General features: G+C 42.4%; 2 protein-coding genes across 6 annotated transcripts in view; one reads left to right on the top strand and one right to left on the bottom strand.

The window, feature by feature from the left end:
- The window catches only part of NIP7 (nucleolar pre-rRNA processing protein NIP7), an 82,645-nt gene that overhangs the window by 30,881 nt on the left and 30,874 nt on the right, over positions 1 to 20,890 (bottom strand). The window lies entirely within an intron of this gene.
- TERF2 (telomeric repeat binding factor 2) overlaps positions 2,980 to 20,890 on the top strand; it is a 37,620-nt gene continuing 19,709 nt past the window's right edge. For 2 of the 5 annotated variants that reach the window (XM_059999645.1, XM_059999641.1), the window contains exons 1-5: positions 2,980 to 3,081; positions 15,523 to 15,676; positions 17,251 to 17,832; positions 17,941 to 18,036; positions 18,687 to 18,817. In XM_059999645.1, coding sequence (XP_059855628.1) covers positions 17,334 to 17,832; positions 17,941 to 18,036; positions 18,687 to 18,817 — 726 coding nt within the window. In that variant the 5' untranslated portion in view covers positions 2,980 to 3,081; positions 15,523 to 15,676; positions 17,251 to 17,333. Of the gene's footprint in view, positions 3,082 to 15,522; positions 15,677 to 16,899; positions 17,833 to 17,940; positions 18,037 to 18,686; positions 18,818 to 20,890 lie in introns of those variants that run through there. The other 3 variants (XM_059999642.1, XM_059999644.1, XM_059999643.1) reach the window with 3 other exon arrangements.

Here is a 20,890-nt window from a genome sequence, read left to right as displayed (position 1 = left end):
TTCCTAAATTTGAATTAATGTCAAGAGAGAATCATCTCAGGAAATGCGAGTTCCTCTCGTCAAACTTTTTGGGACCATCCCATTTGGGAATGAATTGCATAGAGCCAAGTTCTTTCACAGGGAACATCTATGTGTAGGGAAGTGGAGGGATGGGGAGAATAATAAAAAGACCACCTGACACTGAACTTGGACACCTCTTATCTTTTTTCTCAGCTTCCCTTGGGTTGTATGGGAAGGAAGGTCTATAAAACACTTATGGTTTATCGTTTGGGTTTATTCATATAACATGTGAAAGTCGCTATATGGAAGAGAAGCCTGATTGAAATCTGTACTCTTTGTGAATGTTTGTGTTCCAGAAGCTTCCCGGAGTTGTTGGATGATGGCTCTATGATTACTGTCTCCTTGTGGCCTCTAGTCAACCAAAATGGAAAAAAAAAGTTTGGCTTTGAATAACAGGTCTATAATTATTTATCTTATCTCACAATAAATTACCCCTTTTAAAATCCTACCATTATTTTTCTTATATTATTATTAACTTTTAATTACTAGTTGATATAGGAATACATTCTTTTTTTTTGAAAAAAATTAGAGTGTTGCAGATAAAGTTTTGGTTGTCTTTAATCATTTCTTACAACCCTAATTTAATTGGTCTGGAGTGTGGCTGGCAAGTAGTTTCTTTCTTATAGTGATTCTAATACACAGCAAAATATGAGAACCACTTGTCTAACTGACACAGGACCCCAATATTTTTGGAACTCAATACCTAGATGTTATGGGAAATATGTATATGAATTTTTTTTTTTTTTTTTGGTACGCGGGCCTCTCACCGTTGTGGCCTCTCCCATTGCGCAGCACAGGCTCTGGATGCGCAGGCTCAGAGGCCATGGCTCACGGGCCCAGCCGCTCCGCGGCATGTGGGATCTTCCCGGACCGGGGCATGAACCCATGTCCCCTGCATCGGCAGGCGGACTCTCAACCACTGCGCCACCAGGGAAGCCCTGTATATGTATTTTTAATACAATAAATGGTTTTCTTTCTCTAAGTGAAAGCTGAGATTTGCCTTTCAAGACAGATTGCATTTCAGCAAAAGCACTTCCATAAACATTTGGGTTTTGCAAATAAAAAGCCAATTTGCAATCCTGGAATGGAGTTTGGGGACAATGAGACCCTAAACTTGTGTCAAAGTTGTCATTGTTGCGGGCATGTTGAACCTCTGTAGATTATCAAGATGTGGCCTGAGAGTGGGGATTGAGGAAGAACTGATGAAGAAGTTTCTTGGCTAGAGACAGAGAAGGCTGTCAAGACCCTTCTGGAAGGTAAGGCTGAGACACTCGAGGACTATGCTGTCCAACACAGTAGCTAACAACTTCATGTGTTATTTATTTTTTAATATAAGTGAATTAAAATTAAATCAAATTAAAAATTCAGTTCCTCAGTCATAGTAGCCACACTTCAAGGGCTCAATAACCACATATAACCAGTGGCTACCATATTGGGTGCAAACATAGAACATTTCCATCATCAAAGAAAGCTCTTTGGGACAGTGCTACTGTAGAAATCATTTTACACGGTCTTATACAGTTGCTAGTTTAAAATTTCCTTCCTGGGGCTTCCCTGGCAGCGCAGTGGTTGAGAATCTGCCTGTCAATGCAGGGGACACAGGTTTGATCCCTGGTCCAGGAAGATCCCACATGCCGCGGAGCAACTAAGCCCGTGCGCCACAACTACTGAGCTTGTGCTCTAGAGCCCGTGAGCCCCAACTACTGAGCCTGTGTGCTGCAACTACTGAAGCCTGCGTGCCTAGAGCCCGTGCTCCACAATGAGAAGCCACCACAATGAGAATCCCGCGCACCGCAACAAAGAGTAGCCGCCGCTCGCCACAGCTAGAGAAAGCTGGCGCGCAGTAGCGAAGACCCAACACAGCCAAATATAAATAGATAAAATAAATAAATTTATTAAAAAATAAAATAAAAAAAATTTCCTCCCTGAAATGTAATTTACCAAGACTTCAACACAGTATTTAAATAATAGTAACAGCTAACATTTATTGAGCACCTACATAACGGTCAGTTTTCTTGGTCGCAGACAACAGGTTCCACTCTTGCTAATTTAAGCACAAAGGGATTTATTAAAGGGTATGGCTAGCTCACAGAATCAGTAAGAAAGTTAAGAAATAGACTCTAGGCTAAACATCCAGGAATGACTCCTAAAATTATACTGCAGAACTCATTGACAAACAAGCCACAGCCTCTGTCATCATCCAGAAGCTTCAGAACTGCTAAGCTGCCACCACAGCTGATGTTTCTAGGATCACATTGCCTTTGCCATGATCGGCCTCAGCAAAACGGATGCTTCACACCTGCCTGTCCCTCCACGTAGCTCATAGCTCTAAAGTCTCACACAAATGGAATCTAAGTCATAAACAGAACCAGAGCCGCAAGGGAGTTTGAGAAATGTTGTCATGTTTATCTCTCCAGCCTCTGCAGTTCAGGAAGTGAGCTAGGACGGGGCTGGAATGGATTTGGAGCAAACCAGTCAGTCTAAAGTATCTGCCATGACCTGTTGCATGCCAAGTCCCGTGAACATGCCCGATCGCATTTCTTTCTTACAAGAATTCAGGGAAGAAGGGCCTATAAATCAACCCTCCTTGACAGAGGACACTACAGGAAATGGTGGGGCATACGTATGGTCTTAATTGTGCTTGGGGAAGTTAGAAGAGGGCCCTCTGTCCACTCTGGGAGAGAAGGAAAGTGGAGCAGGGAGGGGACAGCTGCCTGGAGAAGTCAGGATGGAAGACGACTTCACAGGAGAATAAAGCAGCAGTCCCAAGGTGACAAAGGACAGCCAGAATGAATCTGAGAACTCACGAGTGGCGCTGCTGTACAAATTCATGCCAGATTCTGGAGGCCCTGCCCTCTCCACAAATCCATGCTGCCTCTGGTGGAAAGAACCAGAACTTACACACACAACAAAGGCACAAGAACACTTGCCTGGCTACATCCCAACAACCCCAGTTGCACCTGTGGCACGGAACAGGACTGCAAAAGTAAAGAACTCAGCAGGAAAGGCTTCCAGAAGGAGGTGAGTTTTTTAGTGGGTTTGAGAGGAGAGGTGTTAGCATATGCATGGCTGTCAAGAGGCAGAGGGTTTCAGATGAAAGAACTCATCTGTCCTCATGCCAAGACTCATGCCAAGGCTGAAAGGGGCAGCCACTGTAGCATATCAAAGCAGTGTCCTTGACTCAGGATGAAGGAGGTGAGTCAGTGTTTGGGAGAAAACAGTAAATAAATGGGCTGGGAAGGGAACTGACTGCAGGATAAAATCATGTGAAACCCTTCCTATGATTACAATTATATTCAAATATTAGTAAAGTATGTATCAAAAATCAATTTGGAACAGAATGAAAATCTCGGGAGTGGGTCCTAGACGTCTTATAACAACCACTCGGGGATGATTCTCCCGATTTGCCTGTCCTGAGGGCTGTTCCCAGTCTCAGCTCTCCTCCCCTGTGATGTAGCTCAAGTTTTTGGTGTATGGGGGCTGGGGCCCCTTTGCCACATCATTCCTTCCTGGAGACATCCTAGTAGGATCAAAAGGTACCTAAGCCAGGGAAAACAATAAATCTCAAGGAAATGGGACTCCTGGAGCTGGGAAATTCAGAAGAATTTGAGAAAGGGGCATCAACACCCCAGAAACATGGTGGCATGCATGATTCTTATTTTGCTTAAGCTTTATCAAACAATATATTTTAACAAGTCTTTCCATCTGCCAGGTTCAATGTTAAGCAATTTAATAATACATTATAAATAAATAAATTCTTTTTCAGTTAAAAAAATAATAATACATTACATCATTTAACCTTCAGAGCAATTACCTAGACTAAAGGCTATCCCCATATTACAGATGAGAAAAATGAGGCTTAGAGGTCCCACAGCTAAGAACTGGACTCCACAGCCCACTGATTTAACCATCCTGCTTTGCTGCCTTGATTTCTTCTTCCTTATTTGTGTTTTCCTATTATTTTTCACATGTTATGTTTGTATACTTGTCAGCTCCAAAAACTAGAAGTTTCTTAAAGTGCAATGATCAAGTCTAATTCATCTTCTGACACCCTTACCCCCAGCACCTGATGGAGACTAGCAAGCACATAGTAAGTGCTTAATATACGTGAGCTAGACAGAGCTTTGTGACACAATAATCATTCACCTTGTATACTTAAACCCAACAATTCTTGCAGATATTCAGTTTCCAGCTAGCAAGTAGACGAAGTGGATCCTTTCATTGATATAGGACCATGGTCAAGTGTGAGGGTCTTGGAACCCAATAGTCACAGGTTTGAATCCTGCCTCAGCCACTTCTTAGGGGTGTCATCTTAGGCAAATGTTAAAAGAAAAATTAAATAAATGTTACAATTTATTAAGGGTTATCCATTAAAAAAAGCACTGCTGTTGGGGCATGAAAAATAGCTGAGAAAGTTTATGATTCAGATGCTTAAATATATATATTAAATATGTATTTTACAAAAGTGGTAGATGCGTTGTTTCCCAGAAGAGTTCAGTGTCTTGTTAGCAGGCCTGCTGACCCTCTCAGGCCCCTCCTATTGAGAAAGATTCAGCAGCAAGAACAGGGACTAGTGGTTAAATGTTAACTTGTGTTTATTTCTCTACAACTGCCTGCTGTTTAATTTGGCCAACCCAGTGAAGATTCTTTCGTAAGCCTGTGTGTAATTTCTAAACACCAGACCTTCGACCTTTACACACATGCTAAACATTTATAGAGTGGGAGAGTTCTCCTTTTTCTCCATCAGTGGAGTGAATAAATACCAACATCCTCCCCTCCCCCCCAAAAAAGTATTCTTTGATCTACACTACAGATAAACCGGTAATAATTCATCCTGATCAGCTAAGGGCTGTAAAGCAGATTCTTTGACAAGCCAGTTAATTTCAGAGGGTACTGGGGCTTGTTTCTTCCTGATGCTGATTTAGATTCTTAAAGTCATAGAACTTTAGAGCTGGAAAGAGATCTTTTAAATTAGCTCGTCAAACTGTCCGATTTTAACAGACAGTTAAAATCTGTTAAAACCAGATGAGAAAACTGTGAGCTGCAGAGAGGGAAAAGGCAGTGTAGACGCATGTACAGATGTTAAAGAAGAAAGAGCCATATAGGAATTGCTTTGTCACAACAATTTCTACAGCATTTTAAGTTTTCTGTGGTATCGCTTTTTGTTTTCCTTTATAATCTGGTGATGCAAGTATAGTGTTTGAGCCTGGAATTACAAATCCGTGGACACTGATGCTGTTTTGCGCTGGCATCAGAAATATTTGAGAATCACTGCTGCCCCCTGCTGGAAATTTAAAATCTCCAGGTTATGTGGACTTCCTTTGAGTCAAAAAAATTAGAAAAGTAATATTTCCTTAGGTTAAAAAGTTTAAAAAGCATGAAAGGGTATAAAGAGAAATATGAACTCTGCCTCCTTTCAATCGTATTTCCCAGTGATAACTGTCATTAACAATTTTGGGGGAATATTCTTCCATATTTTTTCTACTTATGTGTATTTGTATATACCTATGCATAAGTATATATATTTTATACACAAATAGGACAATACTATATGCACTGTTTTGTAACATGCTTTTCTCTTTTTTTCCTTAATTTATTTTACTGATTTTCAATAGGTAATACATTCAAACTAATCTAACGTTATTTCAATTATACCTCATTTTATTTATTTTTATTTATTTATTTATTGTTGCGTTGGGTCTTTGTTGCTGCGTGTGGGCTTTCTCTTTGTTGCGGTGTGCAGGCTTCTCATTACAATGTCTTCTCTTGTGGCTGGGCACAGGCTCTAGGCGTGCAGGCTTCAGTAGTTGTGGCATGTGGGCTCAGTAGTTGTGGCTCATGGGCTCTAGAGCACAGGCTCAGTAGTTGTGGCACACCGGCTTAGTTGCTCTGCGACATGTGGGATCTTCCCGGACCTGGGCTCAAACCCATGTCCCCAGCATTGGCAGGCGGATTCTTAACCACTGAGCCACCAGGGAAGTCCGCTCATTTAAAAAAAAAAAGACATATATCTTGAACATCTTCTCAAAGCAGTATATATTGACCAACCTTGTTTCTTTCAATGGAAGAATTATATTTCATTGCTTGGGTGTATCATAAATTATTCATTCAGTCCTCCTTTGATGGAATAAAATGTCAGTCTCTATAAAAGTAAGGACTTTATTATTTTTCTTGTTGTCACTGTTGTCTGTTGTAATGAGAATAATGCTCAATAAAATTTGTTTAATGAATGAATGGACATTCTCCTAGTTTCAAGTATTTTTCTGTTTCAAAAATGCTGCCCCGAGGGCTTCCCTGGTGACGCAGTGGTTGAGAGTCTGCCTGCCGATGCAGGGGACACGGGTTCGTGCCCCGGTCCGGGAAGATCCCACATGCCGCGGAGTGGATAGGCCCCTGAGCCATGGCCACTGAGCCTGCGCGTCCGGAGCCTGTGCTCCACAACAGGAGAGACCACAACAGTGAGAGGCCCGCATACAGCCAAAAAAAAAAAAAAAAATGCTGCCCCGAGCCAGCAAGCCACAAGTAAGGAGCCCGCTGGCTGCAACTAAGGAGCATAAGTGCTGCGAATAAGGAGCCCATCTGCCGCAACTAAGACCTGGCGCGACCAAAAAAAAAAAAAATGCTGCCCCAAATAACTTTGTGTCTATATTTTGGGGCATAGGATAAAATCTAGGAAGAAATGTAGGTTCAAAGGCATGCAAATTTAAAATTTTGATAGATGGTCAAATTGGTACTTTTAATGAAGAATGGGTCCAGAGGTTTAATAATCCTATCATTCCCATCCCTGACTGGGCATCAAAACCAGAATCTCCCAGAGAATTTAATTTAAAATAACTCCTTTCTGCACATTCCCTCTCTGTTCTAATTCATTAGCTGGGGGGGAGGGAATCTGTATATTTAACAGCCCTTCCCTCCCCACCGTGATTCCAATGCACACTCAGGACTGGGGACAGCACATTACCTACCCACTTCTTGCTACACTGCAGCAGATGGAAATGTGCTCCTCTATCCTAATCTTAATATGGTTACTCATTTGTTATTCAACTGATGCTTATCGAGTGTCTACTGTGTGCAAGACCCTATGCTCTCTCTCCCAGAGGTAAGACTGTACAGGGGATGTGGTATGGATTTCACCACTCCGGTGGGTGGTAGCGCTGGGGGTGAGTGGGTGAGTTCCTTGGCAGTATGTGTGCTGGCCGTTGGCTGGGGTTTGGGGAGGGAGCAGTGTGTGGGTGAAACTCAGGAATCCTGCAGCACTACAGTGGCAGGAATTTTTAAAAGGCCCAGCCCTGCCCTGGGTGACATGTCTGTCTCTAACAGACATGGAGCCAGCCCAATTCTAGGTCTTCTTAGGCAACTGCTACTGGGGGTCCCCACAAGCAACACATGGGGCAGGGCACAGTGCTTTCCCTCTGGGACCTTCTAAGCCAGATAAAATATAATGCAGATGAAACACACATGGGAAATGCGCCATGGACAGCCAACAGATTGCGGTCATGAAAAAGGATGACAGATTCCACCGTAATTCGCGACCCACCCAAATGTCACATCCTCTGGCAGTTCCTGACACAAGCAGGTGTGGTTTCCATGTACTCCATAGCACTTAAAATATAACAACAGAAAGAAAAAAGGAAAAAAACCCCAAATCTTCTACTACTGCTACCTGAGGCTTATTATGTCAAAACTTCTAGCTGTTTCACTGGGCGACCCCATTATATTCTCCCAATAGTGCAGGGAACTCAGGGAAGTTAAATGACTAGACAAAGGCCACACAATTTGTTTAACAGAGTGGTCTTCATAATTTTTCTGCTTGCACATGCCATCAAATGATTTTGAAAAATGGTGTATCCCTAGAAACAGACACACTTCTATGGCCATGTAATTTATAACAAAGGAGGCACCATAGAGAGTAGGAAAAGATCTTTTTAAAAAATGGTGCTGGAATCCCACTACTGGGCATATACCCTGAGAAAAAAAAAAAAATTCAAAAAGAGTCGTGTACCAAAATATTCATTGCAGCTCTATTTACAATAGCCAGGACATGGAATCAACCTAAGTGTCCATCATCGGATGAATGGATAAAGAAGATGTGGCACATATATACAATGGAATATTACTCAGCCATAAAAAGAAACGAAATTGAGCTATCTGTAATGAGGTGGATAGACCTAGAGTCTGTCATACAGAGTGAAGTCAGAAAGAGAAAGAAAAACACTGTATGCTAACACATATATATGGAATTTAAGAAAAAAATATGTCATGAAGAACCTAGGGGTAAGACAGGAATAAAGACACAGACCTACTACAGAATGGACTTGAGGATATGGGGAGGGGGAAGGGTGAGCTGTGACAAAGCGCGAGAGAGGCATGGATATATATACACTACCAAACGTAAGGTAGATAGCTAGTGGGAAGCAGCCGCACAGCACAGGGAGATCAGCTCGGTGCTTTGTGACCGCCTGGAGGGGTGGGATAGGGAGGGTGGGAGGGAGGGAGACGCAAGAGGGAAGAGATATGGGAACATATGTATATGTACAACTGATTCACTTTGTTATAAAGCAGAAACTAACACACCATTGTAAAGCAATTATACTCCAATAGAGATGTAAAAAAAAAAAAAAATGGTGCTGGGATCCCTGTATACCTATTGGGGAAAAAAAATGAAATTGGACCTTACTTCACGCCATACACAAATATCAAATCCAGGTGGATAAAGACTTAAAGGTGAAAGGCAAAAATCTACAGCTTTTTAGAAAATAGTCTATTCATGACTTATGAAGGAAAGAATTTCTTCAACAAACCACTGACAGCGCTCATGATATAGGAAAAGAATGATAAATTCAATTACACTAAAATTACACAGTGGTTCTTAAGTATACTACATAAAGAGTATAACAGGGCTTCCCTGGTGGCACAGTGGTTAAGAATCCGCCTGCCAACGCGGGGGACACGGGTTCAAGCCCTGGTCCAGGAAGATCCCACATGCCGCGGAGCAACTAAGCCCGTGCGGAACAACTACTTAGCCTGCGCTCTAGGGCTCGCGAGCCACAACTACTGAGACCACGTGCCACAACTACTGAAGCCCTCGCGCCTAGAGCCCGTGCTCCACAACAAGAGAAGCCACCGCAATGAGAAGCCTGCGCACCGCAACGAAGAGTAGCCCCCGCGCGCCGCAACTAGTGAAAAGCCCGCATACAGCAACTTAGACCCAACACAGCCAAAAAAAAAAAAAAAAGAGTATAACAGATAAACCATAGAGTGAGAGAAAAGATTTGCAACAAATATAACAATATGCTCAACAGACGGCTGCAGTATTAGGCTTGGGCAGCAGTGTTAAATGGAACTGCTTTGGAAAGCAGCTTCGCATTCTTTGAATGTATATTATATTTTACAAGAAAAAAAAGAAAAAGAAAAGAAACTACTGCCTAAGAATATGTATCTCCTTGCACATTTTAAAGTTGACATCTAAAAGTTTTTCATCTTATTTACTTTTTTTTTTTTTTTAATTGTTACAAGAATGCCCATAGGGCTTCCCTGGTGGCGCAGTGGTTGAGAGTCCGCCTGCCGATGCAGGGGACACGGGTTTGTGCCCTGGTGTGGGAAGATCCCACATGCCGAGGAGCAGCTGGGCCCGTGAGCCATGGCCGCTGAGCCTGCTTGTCCGGAGCCTATGCTCCGCAACGGGAGAGGCCACAACAGTGAGAGGCCCGCATACCGCAAAAAAAAAGAATGCCCATAGCAGCCGTATATGTAAGTGCCCCAAGGTGGAACCAGCCCAAATATCTATGGAGAATGGATAAATTGTGTATTTTCATACAATGAAACACTACTTAGCAATAAAAAGGAACAACAGGGATGAATCTCAAAAACATGGTTATGCAAAAGAAGTCAGACACACAGAGTACCTTCTACATGATTCTGTTTATATTAAATTCAAGAACAGACAAAACTAAGATGTATGAAACCAAAAGAGCAGTTGGGGATGCGGACTGACTTGAAAGAGGCATGACGGAACTTTCTGGAGTGGTTCATCATGTATTAACTAGATACAAAAGATGTAATTTCTGCACATTACAGGTCTTAACATTTAAAAATAAAATTGTTATAGGACTGTCATAAATATATCCAATGAAATATAAATACCATAGTGACTTGATATCCACTATCATCCATTTAAAAATAAAAAGATATGGACAGGGGGGCTTCCCTGGTGGCGCAGTGGTTGAGAGTCCGCCTGCCGACGCAGAGGACACAGGTTCGTGCCCCGGTCCAGGAAGATCCCACATGCCGCGGAGCGGATAGGCCCCTGAGCCGTGGCCGCTGAACCTGCACGTCTGGAGCCTGTGCTCCACAATGGGAGAGGCCACAACAGTGAGAGGCCCGCGTACCGCAAAAAAAAAAAAAAAAAAAAAGATATGGACAGGGACTTCCCTGGTGGTGCAATGGTTAAGAATCTGCCTGCCAATGCAGGGGATGGGGGTTCAAGCCCTGGTCCCGGAAGATCCCACATGCCGTGGAGCAACTAAGTCTGCGCGCCACAACTACTGAGCCTGCGCTCTAGAGCCCATGAGCCACAACTACTGAGCCCGCGTGCCACAACTACTGAAGCCTGTGCGCCTAGAGCCCGTGCTCCATAGAAGCCACTGCAATGAGAAGCCCACACACTGCAACAAAGAGTAGCCCCCACTTATGCAACTAGAGAAAGCCTGCGTGCAGCAACTAAGACCCAATGCAGCCAAAAATAAACAAACAGATAAATAAATGAAAAGATATGGACAAGCCCTTATCGAACAGTCATTTGGTTTTCTGTTGTCGTTGTTTTGCTGTTTTTTGGGGGGGGTTTTGGCCTTGCCGCGAGGCATGCAGGATCCTAGTTCCTGGACCAGGGACCATATCGTGCCCCCTACACTGTAGCAGAGTCCTAACCCCTGGACTGCCAGGAAATTCCCCTTTTCTTTCCAGGTGTTTTTTTTTCCCATACATTTTAAATCATTCTTTTTGTCCTTGAAATCTATGTCTCCCACCAAATACTACTCTGAGGTAATATATTTTTATGTTTGAGAGTTCCTTATTCATCACCTTATTATTCTGCAACAATGTACAACTTAACCTTAAAAAATATATTATGCCCACAAGGCTCTAAATATCAACAATTTTCTTTGGGCTTAAGTTAGCATTATGATTATTAGTTATACATTAATAATATTGATCAAAGCAGCATAAAATTATTCCCACTGAAAATTCATCTCTTAATGAATAAGAGAGTAGTTAATGGGACCTTAGTTAGTCTTTTGAATTGTGCCTTTATTTACAACTAAACTCGGATTCTAAGCTAGTATCATACATCACAGTAAAATTTAGATGGTAATGCCTTATCTTTTGCAAAGTGAGAGAAAGATGATTGGGACAGGGAAACACTCAGGATCTCTGACCTTGGTGTGTTCTCAGATAGATCAGTTTTAAGAATGAGAACACATGAAGGCTGATCCCTCTTGAAAAGTCTTCATGCCCAAGGATACATGTAATTCCAGTTTGAAAACCTCCAGTTTAGAGTGCGATGGAGATGGAATTCTAACCCAGGTATGTCTGACTCCCAGCCTAGATTCTTTCAACCTGCCCCATACAATCATAATTTATTCCTTATCACTTTGGCTTGAAAAACCATTTCAGAAGAATTTATTTGCAGGGCATGGGGTGGTGGTGGGACTATAGAAATAATACATAACCATTGCTCAGAATTAAAATATAGTGTCATTATTTTTACATGTTGGTTGCTCCCATCCAGACCTTGAACTCCTTGAAGGCAAGATTACTGTTTTATCTACAGAGTTGTATCCCTAGAACCTACAGAGCTTCTACTCACAAAATAGGACCTCAATAAACATAGAGCAAATGCCCATGGAGAACAAGACCATTTTTGAGTCTCTGACCTGCATGGATAAGGGACCCAGATTTGAAGAGGTGAAGCCAATGAGTAGCTCGGCTTTGCAGTTTAAGCTTCCCATTGTTTCCAACAGTACCTTCCTCCATTCTTAGTTACAGAGAGTGTTTTCCCAAGCTAACATCCAATGCTTGGTGCCCTTGGCTTCAAGACAATTCCCTCGTTTAGCCTCCCAACTAGACTGCCTCTAATTCCACCTCAATGCCCCCCTCTATTGAATTTCTGTCACTCTTACTGCTGACCACAGAGAACTTTGGCCTGGGGGGGTTGGGAGGGACTAGCTAGGTGTGTGCTTGACACAAACGTCCCTTGTGCTGAATCAAAAGGCCTGAAGAACTCCAGTCCACGGTGGGCTTCATTCCCTCTTGCTGTTCTCCAGCCCACAGAAGCCAGAACAGTATTTTGCAGACCTTTAGCACTCACATGTCACCTTCACAATATTTGGTACCTCCACAGGCCACCTGTACTCACATCACATTTTCTTTATATTACTCATTTTTTTTAACCTAAATACCTACTCAAGCTTTGTCCTGAGCAATAATATCCAACAGTAACAGGCTTGATTGATTATATACATATTTCAAGTGCATGTTTTCAAAAATTCATCATTATTAATATTTTTAATGTTGGTGCACCATGCAAGACAATCTCATGTAACGTCTGACAGAAAATGCTGTCCTAGACAGGAAGTTAGACTCTGGAGCTCTCTTGAGCTTCTTCTATGAGTCAGGCACCATACTAAGGCTTCATAAAAGATAACATTATTGGAGATCTTTTCCCCTACTCATTGGAGAAAATTAGGAAAACATAGAAAAGTCTAAGGAAGAAAAACTTGAAATCTCTTGTCATTCTATCTTGGTTAATAGCAAACATATCTGGATCTAAAATCTGACTCAAACATACTCATTATGGTATCTTAGACAAGTCACTTAACCTCCTGGAGTCTCAGTTTATTCATCTTTAACACTGGTAAAATGAGACCTCTTTTATAGGATTTTGGTGAAAATTAAATGAAATGACAGATGTAAGGCACCCTAGCATAGTAAGTGATAAATAGTGAATGTGCAAAAAAATTTTTATATAATTATTATTTCCATAAATTTGTTGTCACATTATATGTTTCTATCTTTTTCTCTTCTTATTATATCTTGAGCATGAAATAATCTTTGGGTCCATAATTATTTATTTATTTTATGAGGGGCATAATTTTTAGTACCGAATAAAATTCCTTACTATGAATGACTTAGTTAATTTTATTATCAGATTGTTTCAGTTCTAATTTTTTGTACATAATAAGTAATCCTGTGATGAAAAATCCTTGTACTTAAATCTTGGTGCTCATTTATGATTTTTCCATAGGATAAGTTTCTAAAAAATGGAATTTTTATGGCTCTTGCTTTTTTTTTCTTTTTTCTGAGTTGGTCTCCAGAAAAGTTGTACTGATTTACCTTCTCACCAGCACTGGCTGAAAGTGCCTGTTTCACAGCACCCTCCCTGACACTGGGTATTAGTTATTTGTTAGAACCTTACTGATTTAACTGGAATATATCAGGCATTGTTTATAGGCCTTATTTCATCTTCACCACAACCCTCTGAAGGGTCCATTTGGTAGCCTCTCGTCCTTGATTGGGAAAACAAGGCTTCCAGAGGTTAAATTCTTACCCAAGCCAGTACAGGTATACATCGTTTTATTGTGGGTCACAGATATTGTGTTTTTGGCAAATTGAAGGTTTGTGGCAACCCTGTGTGGAGCAAGGCTACAGACACCATTTTCCCAAGAGCATTTGCTCACTTTGTTTCTCTGTGTCACATTTTGGTAATTCTTGCAATATTTCAAAATTTTTTATTAGCATTATATTTGTTATGGTGATCTTTGATGCTACTATTGCAAAGAGATTATGATTCACTGAAGGCTCAGAAGGACAGCATTTTTTAGCAATGAAGTATAATTAAAGGGGACCTCCCTGGTGGTGCAGTGGTTAAGAATCCGCCTGCCAATGCAGGGTACACAGGTTCGAGCCCTGGTCCAGGAAGATCCCACATGCCACAGAGCAACTTAGCCCGTGTGCCACAGCTACTGAGCCTGTGCTCTAGAGCCCTTGAGCCACAATTACTAAGCCCACATGTCACAACTACTGAAGCCTGCGTGCCTAGAGTCTGTGCTCCGCAACAAGAGAAGCCACCGCAATGAGAAGCCGGCGCATCGCAACGAAGAGTAGCCCCCGCTCTCCGCAACTAGAGAAAGCACACGCGCAGCAACGAACACCCAACGCAGCCATAAATTAACAAATTAATTTAATAAAAGAATGCATTAAAAAAAGTATTATTAAACTAAGGTGGGGTTTTTTTTGGCATAACGCTACGCACACTTAATAGATCACAGTATAGTGTAAACGTAACTTTTATATGCGCTGGGAAACCAAAAAATTCGTGTGACTCACTTCATTGCGGTGGTCTGGAACCAAACCTGCAACATCTCTGAGGTACTCCTGTTAAGTTGTTGGGCCAGGATAAGCCTATTTGGTCCTTAACATGCTGACTGTGGCTTTTCCCCTATACCACACTGCCTCCTGCTGGTGCCCATGGAGAGGGCATGAAGCCCTGAAATTCCTCAAATCAGATTCCTTAGATGAGAGTTAGGTATTTGTGATAAGAAAGAGAGTGATGTTGGGACAACCATATAATGGTGGGACTTTGAAAAATGGGGAGAAAACTCATCAAGCTTTTCACTTAATATTTATGCAATTTATGTGAGTTATACCTTAACTTAAAAAAAAAGAAAAATGAGAAGATTTTTGATAGAGAAGAGGAGGAAAGACTTTTCAGGCAGGCAATGGCTGAGTTAATAAAAATAGCTCACACTTACTGAGTCCTCACAACAAGCCAAGCCCTTCACTAAGGGCACTGGAAATAGTAATTCATTTAAGTTTCATACAATCACCATGAGGTACCTCTATTATTTGTACTTGACACATGAGGAAACAGGGGCACAGAGATGCATAAGTAAGTAACTTGCTCAAAGTTACACGTCTAGCAAATGGAACAGTCAGGATCTGAGGCAGGTAATTTGGCTCCTGGTTAAGGCAGGCAGACTGGGATCACAAAGTAGCCACACTCACCAAAGATCTGTCAGACTGAGAGGCCTCTTCCCCTATTCTGGAATGTTCACCATACAAAGATTTTGTCAGATCAGGATACTGTACAGATTAAGGTCTGTGTCTAATTCATTCAAGGATCCATCATGTCATTTCACATCCTCACTGATGCTGTCACTTGCCCTCCTGAGTTGTCCTTTAGTGGCCCCAAACTTGATCTTTGCTGATTCTAGTCCAGTGGGGTTGGCAGAACAGCTTTTGAAGCTAGACCAGTTACTAGGCCTCCCATGGAGGGGGCACACCCACCCACCAGAAATGGGATTTCTCTATTTAGTCCAGATACTGGGTGGTGAATTCCAAGAGCATCAGAGATACCGATAGTTGGCTTACATCCTATATCCCCACTTCCTTCCTACACCACTGCAGGCCTATCCAGTCCTTTGGAAATGCCCCTTACTCACCCACTCTTCTGCCTGTGGAAGATATGGTAGATGTGGAAGATAGTGATACACACAATGAAGAAGTGGGGAACAGGCTCTCCAAGGTCAGTGTGGCAAATCCATCACAGAACTGCAAAGAAGTAAGTAAAGGCTCAGGAACATGTCCAGTAAGGTGGAGGATGGAAGTGGATTTGGAACTGGGGTTGGACAAGAACAGACTTGAAAAGGAGAAAGGGACCTCTCCAGGCCTATCTACAAGGATAGAAAGGGACAAAAGAACTCAGGGAAATTATCCTGTGCAGTCATAAGATTATGTAGTCAGCTGTTCTGTATCTAGAAAATCATGACACAAACATGTAAGAAATGGGAGGCAGCTGTAAGAATGTTCCTATTTGAGTAAATGTAGTTTGTTGGTGGACATGAAATTAAATTTCAGTAAATATAATTTGCTGGTGGTACAGTTTTTCAACATGTATCAAAATCCTTACGTGCCTACTCAATTCCATCCAACCTCAAGAAATGTGACAGGCCCTGGGCTAGGTTCTGGGATGCAGGGTAAAAAGGAAGACAGAGTACCAGCCCCCAAAGGAGCTAACTGTGAAGAACGTATTTCAGGAAGGGTGAAGTAGGAGGTGCTAAGGAGGGAGCAGCAAGGGGATTTAACCTAATCCAGAAAGTCAAGAAAGGGTGAAATGTCTTCTAAGTGAGGCTTGAAGAACAGGAAGGATTTAGTTAGGCTGGAATGGACAAGATGAAGCCTCTGGGCAAATTGAGTAGTAGGTGAAAAGGAAATGATAGAAGTTGTATACACAAACACACAAAACGTGAGCCCAAAATGAGGTTGGCAAATAGGCGAATTCTTCAAGCTTTATAAGTCATTTTAAGGAGTCTGCACAATGTTCAAAATAAAAGGGAAGAGTGATGAGTGAATGTTCTGATCCGTGTTCTACTGTGTATTCGACTCAGTAATTCTACTTTAAGGAAATTATCCTAAGGAAACAATTATGAATTTCTGCAATGATACAGTTAAAAGGATGTTTCTAATATTGAGACTGTCTAGAATTGCAAAACTTTGAAATAACCTAAACGTCTTACAGTAGTGGTTTAGATAAAGAAGACGTTGGTTCATCCCTATATTGGAATGCTATGTAGCTGCTAAAGATACTGTAGAAAAAAAATTAATGACATGGAAAAACGCAAAATGAAGGCTATATAAAACATACATAGTATAATCTCAGTTTTGCGTGCGCGCACGCACACACACACATACACACACACACACACAAACAGGTATACAAGACATTGGAATGCTAGAAACCTAAATGCCAACTTACCTTTTCGTGTGGGATTATGGCTGATTTAAATGTTAACGTTTTGATTATTTTTTCTAAGTGTTCTAAATGTGCTATTTTTGTAATTTAAAAACTATGTCTTAGAAAAAAGAATTTAAAAAAGAAAAAACAAAAATTTAAAAAGGGAAAACTTTTAAGAAAAAGAAAAACAATTTTTTTCTAATTATACGTCTTATATGTCTTAGAGGTTCCCGCGGTGCCGGCCATATTCTATTTCTTGACCTCGGCTGGGTTAACACTGGCCTTTTGCTTTACTTGTTAAAATGTAAACTTGTTTAATAAAGTTTCCTCTCTGCATTTTACATTTCACGATTTTAAAAATGTTTAATAATTTATTTTATTTTTCAATATTTTATACACAGCCCAGCGTCTCTAGTATATCGTTCCACAATTTCGGAGCAAAGTTGACACCTCCTACCGCCGTTGATTTACCCATCTGCGCAGCATGGACTTCAAGTCCCAGCAGGCATTGCGGCCGGCACACCGGGAACTACGGGGTCCAAGAGGAAAGCTGGGAGCGACCGGTCCTTGCCCTCCCAGAAGCCCGCGGGCGGCTCGGAACGCCGTCCGTATCATGGCCGCGGGAGCCGGGACGGCTGGCTCCGCTTCCGGCCCGGGCGTTGTGCGTGACCCGGCGGCGTCACAGTCGAAGAAGCGACCCGGCAGGGAGGGCGCGCAGCGATCGGACGCGATGGCGGGAGGAGGCGGGAGCAGCGACAGCAGCGGGAGGGCTGCAGGCAGGCGGGCGTCCCGCAGTGGCGGGCGGGCTCGGCGGGGGCGCCACGCACCGAGGCTGGGGGGCTCCGCGGAGCGGGGCGCGGGGGAGGCGCGGCTGGAGGAGGCAGTCAACCGCTGGGTGCTCAAGTTCTACTTCCACGAGGCGCTGCGGGCCTTTCGGGGTAGCCGGTACGGGGACTTCAGGCAGATCCGGGACATCATGCAGGGTGAGGGCCGGGCCTGGGGAAGGAGGCTGGGGCTCCTGGGAAGGCGATCTGTGGGGCCCGAGTGTAGCGGCTGGGGGGTCGCCGAGCCAACAATGTCTTCTCTCCCAGCTTTGCTTGTCAGGCCCTTGGGGAAGGAGCATACCGTGTCTCGGCTGCTGCGGGTTATGCAGTGTCTGTCGCGCATTGAAGAAGGAGAAAATTTAGGTATGGCTATTTTTTATGTTCTTCTCTGGGCTTCACTTATTTAGGGTTACGTTGTTTTCAAACTTACATCCTAGACTGAAGGGTTCAGGGTTAAGGTGGGCTACTATGTTTCAATCACGGTGTTTATTCTCTGGCCTTAGTTTTCTCCACTTAGTATTCTCTTGGCTGCTTTTCTACGTTTTTTATTTCCTCCCACCTGTTTCTTGCTCGCCCCAACTTTGTTGCTTTGTAAAGTGAATTATGTGAAGATGGCCATTTTTCCTCCATAGTAGAGTCTTTTTAAACTATGAGCACTTTTTTTTTCTTTTCCTAAATTGAACTTGACAGCTGTTTAGCAAAATGATCTTTAGTTTCTGGCCGTTTGTATCTGATCCTGCCATTTGAGATACAGATGCATGTGTTAAAAAATAACTTTTTACCTGTCTTGAAAATTAGTCACTTGAAATTCATGGATTTGAATTTGGACCCTTAACATGTTTGTAAGCCTGTAGCCAGTATGTAAGCAAATTAAATGCAAATCTTACTATATTTGCATGTTTCTTTTCTATATATATATATATATATATATATACACATATATATATATATGAACATAATTCTTCTGCTCTTCAGAAAATAGGTTAAAGTGAAAATTGTGCTCTTTGTCCTAGACTGTTCCTTTGATATGGAGGCTGAGCTCACACCACTGGAATCAGCTATCAATGTGCTGGAGATGATTAAAACGGAATTTACACTGACAGAGGCAGTGGTCGAATCCAGTAGAAAACTGGTCAAGGAGGCTGTAAGGCTCTATTTTAAATTTTTTTTTCTTTTACCAAAGATCAGAGGTCTTTGAGGAATCTGCTTATCTTTTTTGTGTGGGGTGGAGGACAAACAGGGATGGAGAGAGAGCAAGTGAGCAGAGCACACTCAGAACACATAACTCACACACATAGATGTTATTTCGAAAATCAGGTGACCCTTTCCTAGCCCAGACTTGGAAAGAACTGTTAATGGCTCAGCTTTTGTGATTTTGGTGGTCTCCCTTGTGGCCCTGGCAGGAGGGGCCACAGTACACAGGAAGTGAGTTGGCATTGAAGAATGACATTTTGTAGGTGGTTATTACCATTCAGAGCAGCACTGTGAAAGGGCTAAAAGTAAATGGGCTAGGATCTTGTCACCCTTGTTTATTATAGACCAAGGAGAATAGCTGGTGCCTTGGGAAATGTGGGAATGCTTTGAGCTCTTTCATGCAATTGCAGAAAGAGGCTTAGGGAACATTCCCCTTGAACAGACAGAATCAGAGGTGCTGAGATACCAGCCATTTTGAAAAACAGTAGTGGTAGAAGGCTGGCGCAGGCAGTGTTCTCGATAAGAAAAAAGCTTGTAGAGTGTCTAGGAATTTGGGACTGGAACTATGTCATGGCTCAGGTAGCTTCAAGTACTGGAACTTATTTATATTTAAAACATTGAAGCAGCCATGGAAACCAGTCAGAAAAAGCTTTTTCTTCTCCAATAACCAAGGCTGGGGGTGTGGAAGCAGATGCAGAGGTGGGGACTGAAGGACAACAGCTCAGCATTGCCTTGGCGGTAAAAGTAAGGAAATTGGTAAGAAAAGATAACAGCACCTCATAAAAGGATGGGATCTTGGGGGTGGGGGTGGGGTAAGGGACAAAACCTTGTTTAGCAAAGACTTTCTGTCCCTTGGCTATGTGCTGGGTACTCAGACACCCTGTTTAAAAAAACAACAGGTAAAAAACTGTGTGGGGTGCAGATTATTCAGTTAAGGACCTTGGGCAGGAACTACTGTTGGACTTACAAAGAATGCTTAGGAAATTCCAATTCCAAGGAGGAACGATTGCAAGAATAGATTTTTAGTATAGGTAAGTCAGGTTTGTGTTGGAGGTAAAATGCCAGAAAAGACATATTAGCAAGGGAGGAGAAATCCAGGGCTACTTGCAGAATAGCTAAGGATCTTTTGGATGGGAAGAAGTGGTACCAGTTCAGGGTACTTTATGTAACTACTGTTAAGTAGCCAGCTAATTCAGAAATGCAACTCCTTCAGAACACAAGGGGTATAGATCTGTCTTCTGGCTGCTCTTCTGGTAGAGTCTATGGGCTTTTATCTTTAGTTGAATATTTATTATTTAAGTTCATAGATCTGTTTGGGGGCTTCATTAGGAAAAATCTATTAAGGAAAACCAGATTCCCTTAAAATAGTCAACCATTTTCTTATGTTGACTCCCTTCTGCTTTTTCATTTTCCACCAGGTACCAGATCTCTTGTTACTTACTATATTACTGTTGACTGCTGTGTAACAAATTAACCCCAAATTTAACAGCTTAAAACAATAAATATTATCATCAACCCCAAATTTAACAGCTTAAAACAATAAATATTATCTATCAGTTTCCAAGAGTCAAGAAGCTGGTAGTGATTTAGCTGTGTTTCCTACTCGAGGTCTCTCGTGAGATGATAGTCAAGCTGCCTGCCAGGGTTGCAGTCATCTCAAGACTCAACCAGGACTGATGGGTCTGCTTCCATGCTCCCTCACATGGATGTTAGCAGGACTCACTTCCTCGCTGGCTGTTGGCTGGAGACTTCAGCTCCTCGCCTCTCCTTAGGGCTACTTACAACGAGATAGCTTGCTTCCCCTAGAGGATCCCAGAGAACAAGAGCCCAAGACAGAAAGCTGTAGTCTTTATAAACTTATCTCAGAAGTGACATACCACTTCTGCCATATGCTCTTGGCCACACAGACCTGACCAGCTGGAATTTGTGGGTGGAATCGCACTATGCAGGAGGTGGGTATCACTGGGAGCCATCTTAGAGGCTGGCTACCATAGTTACCTTGATATCCAAGTTATTAAATGAT

This window comes from Delphinus delphis, chromosome 20 (assembly GCF_949987515.2).
Source record: "Delphinus delphis chromosome 20, mDelDel1.2, whole genome shotgun sequence".
In the NCBI taxonomy this organism is placed as follows: Eukaryota; Metazoa; Chordata; class Mammalia; order Artiodactyla; family Delphinidae; genus Delphinus; species Delphinus delphis.
The sequence above is the reverse complement of the archived record's forward strand: the minus strand, read 5'-3'. Positions and strand labels throughout refer to the sequence as shown.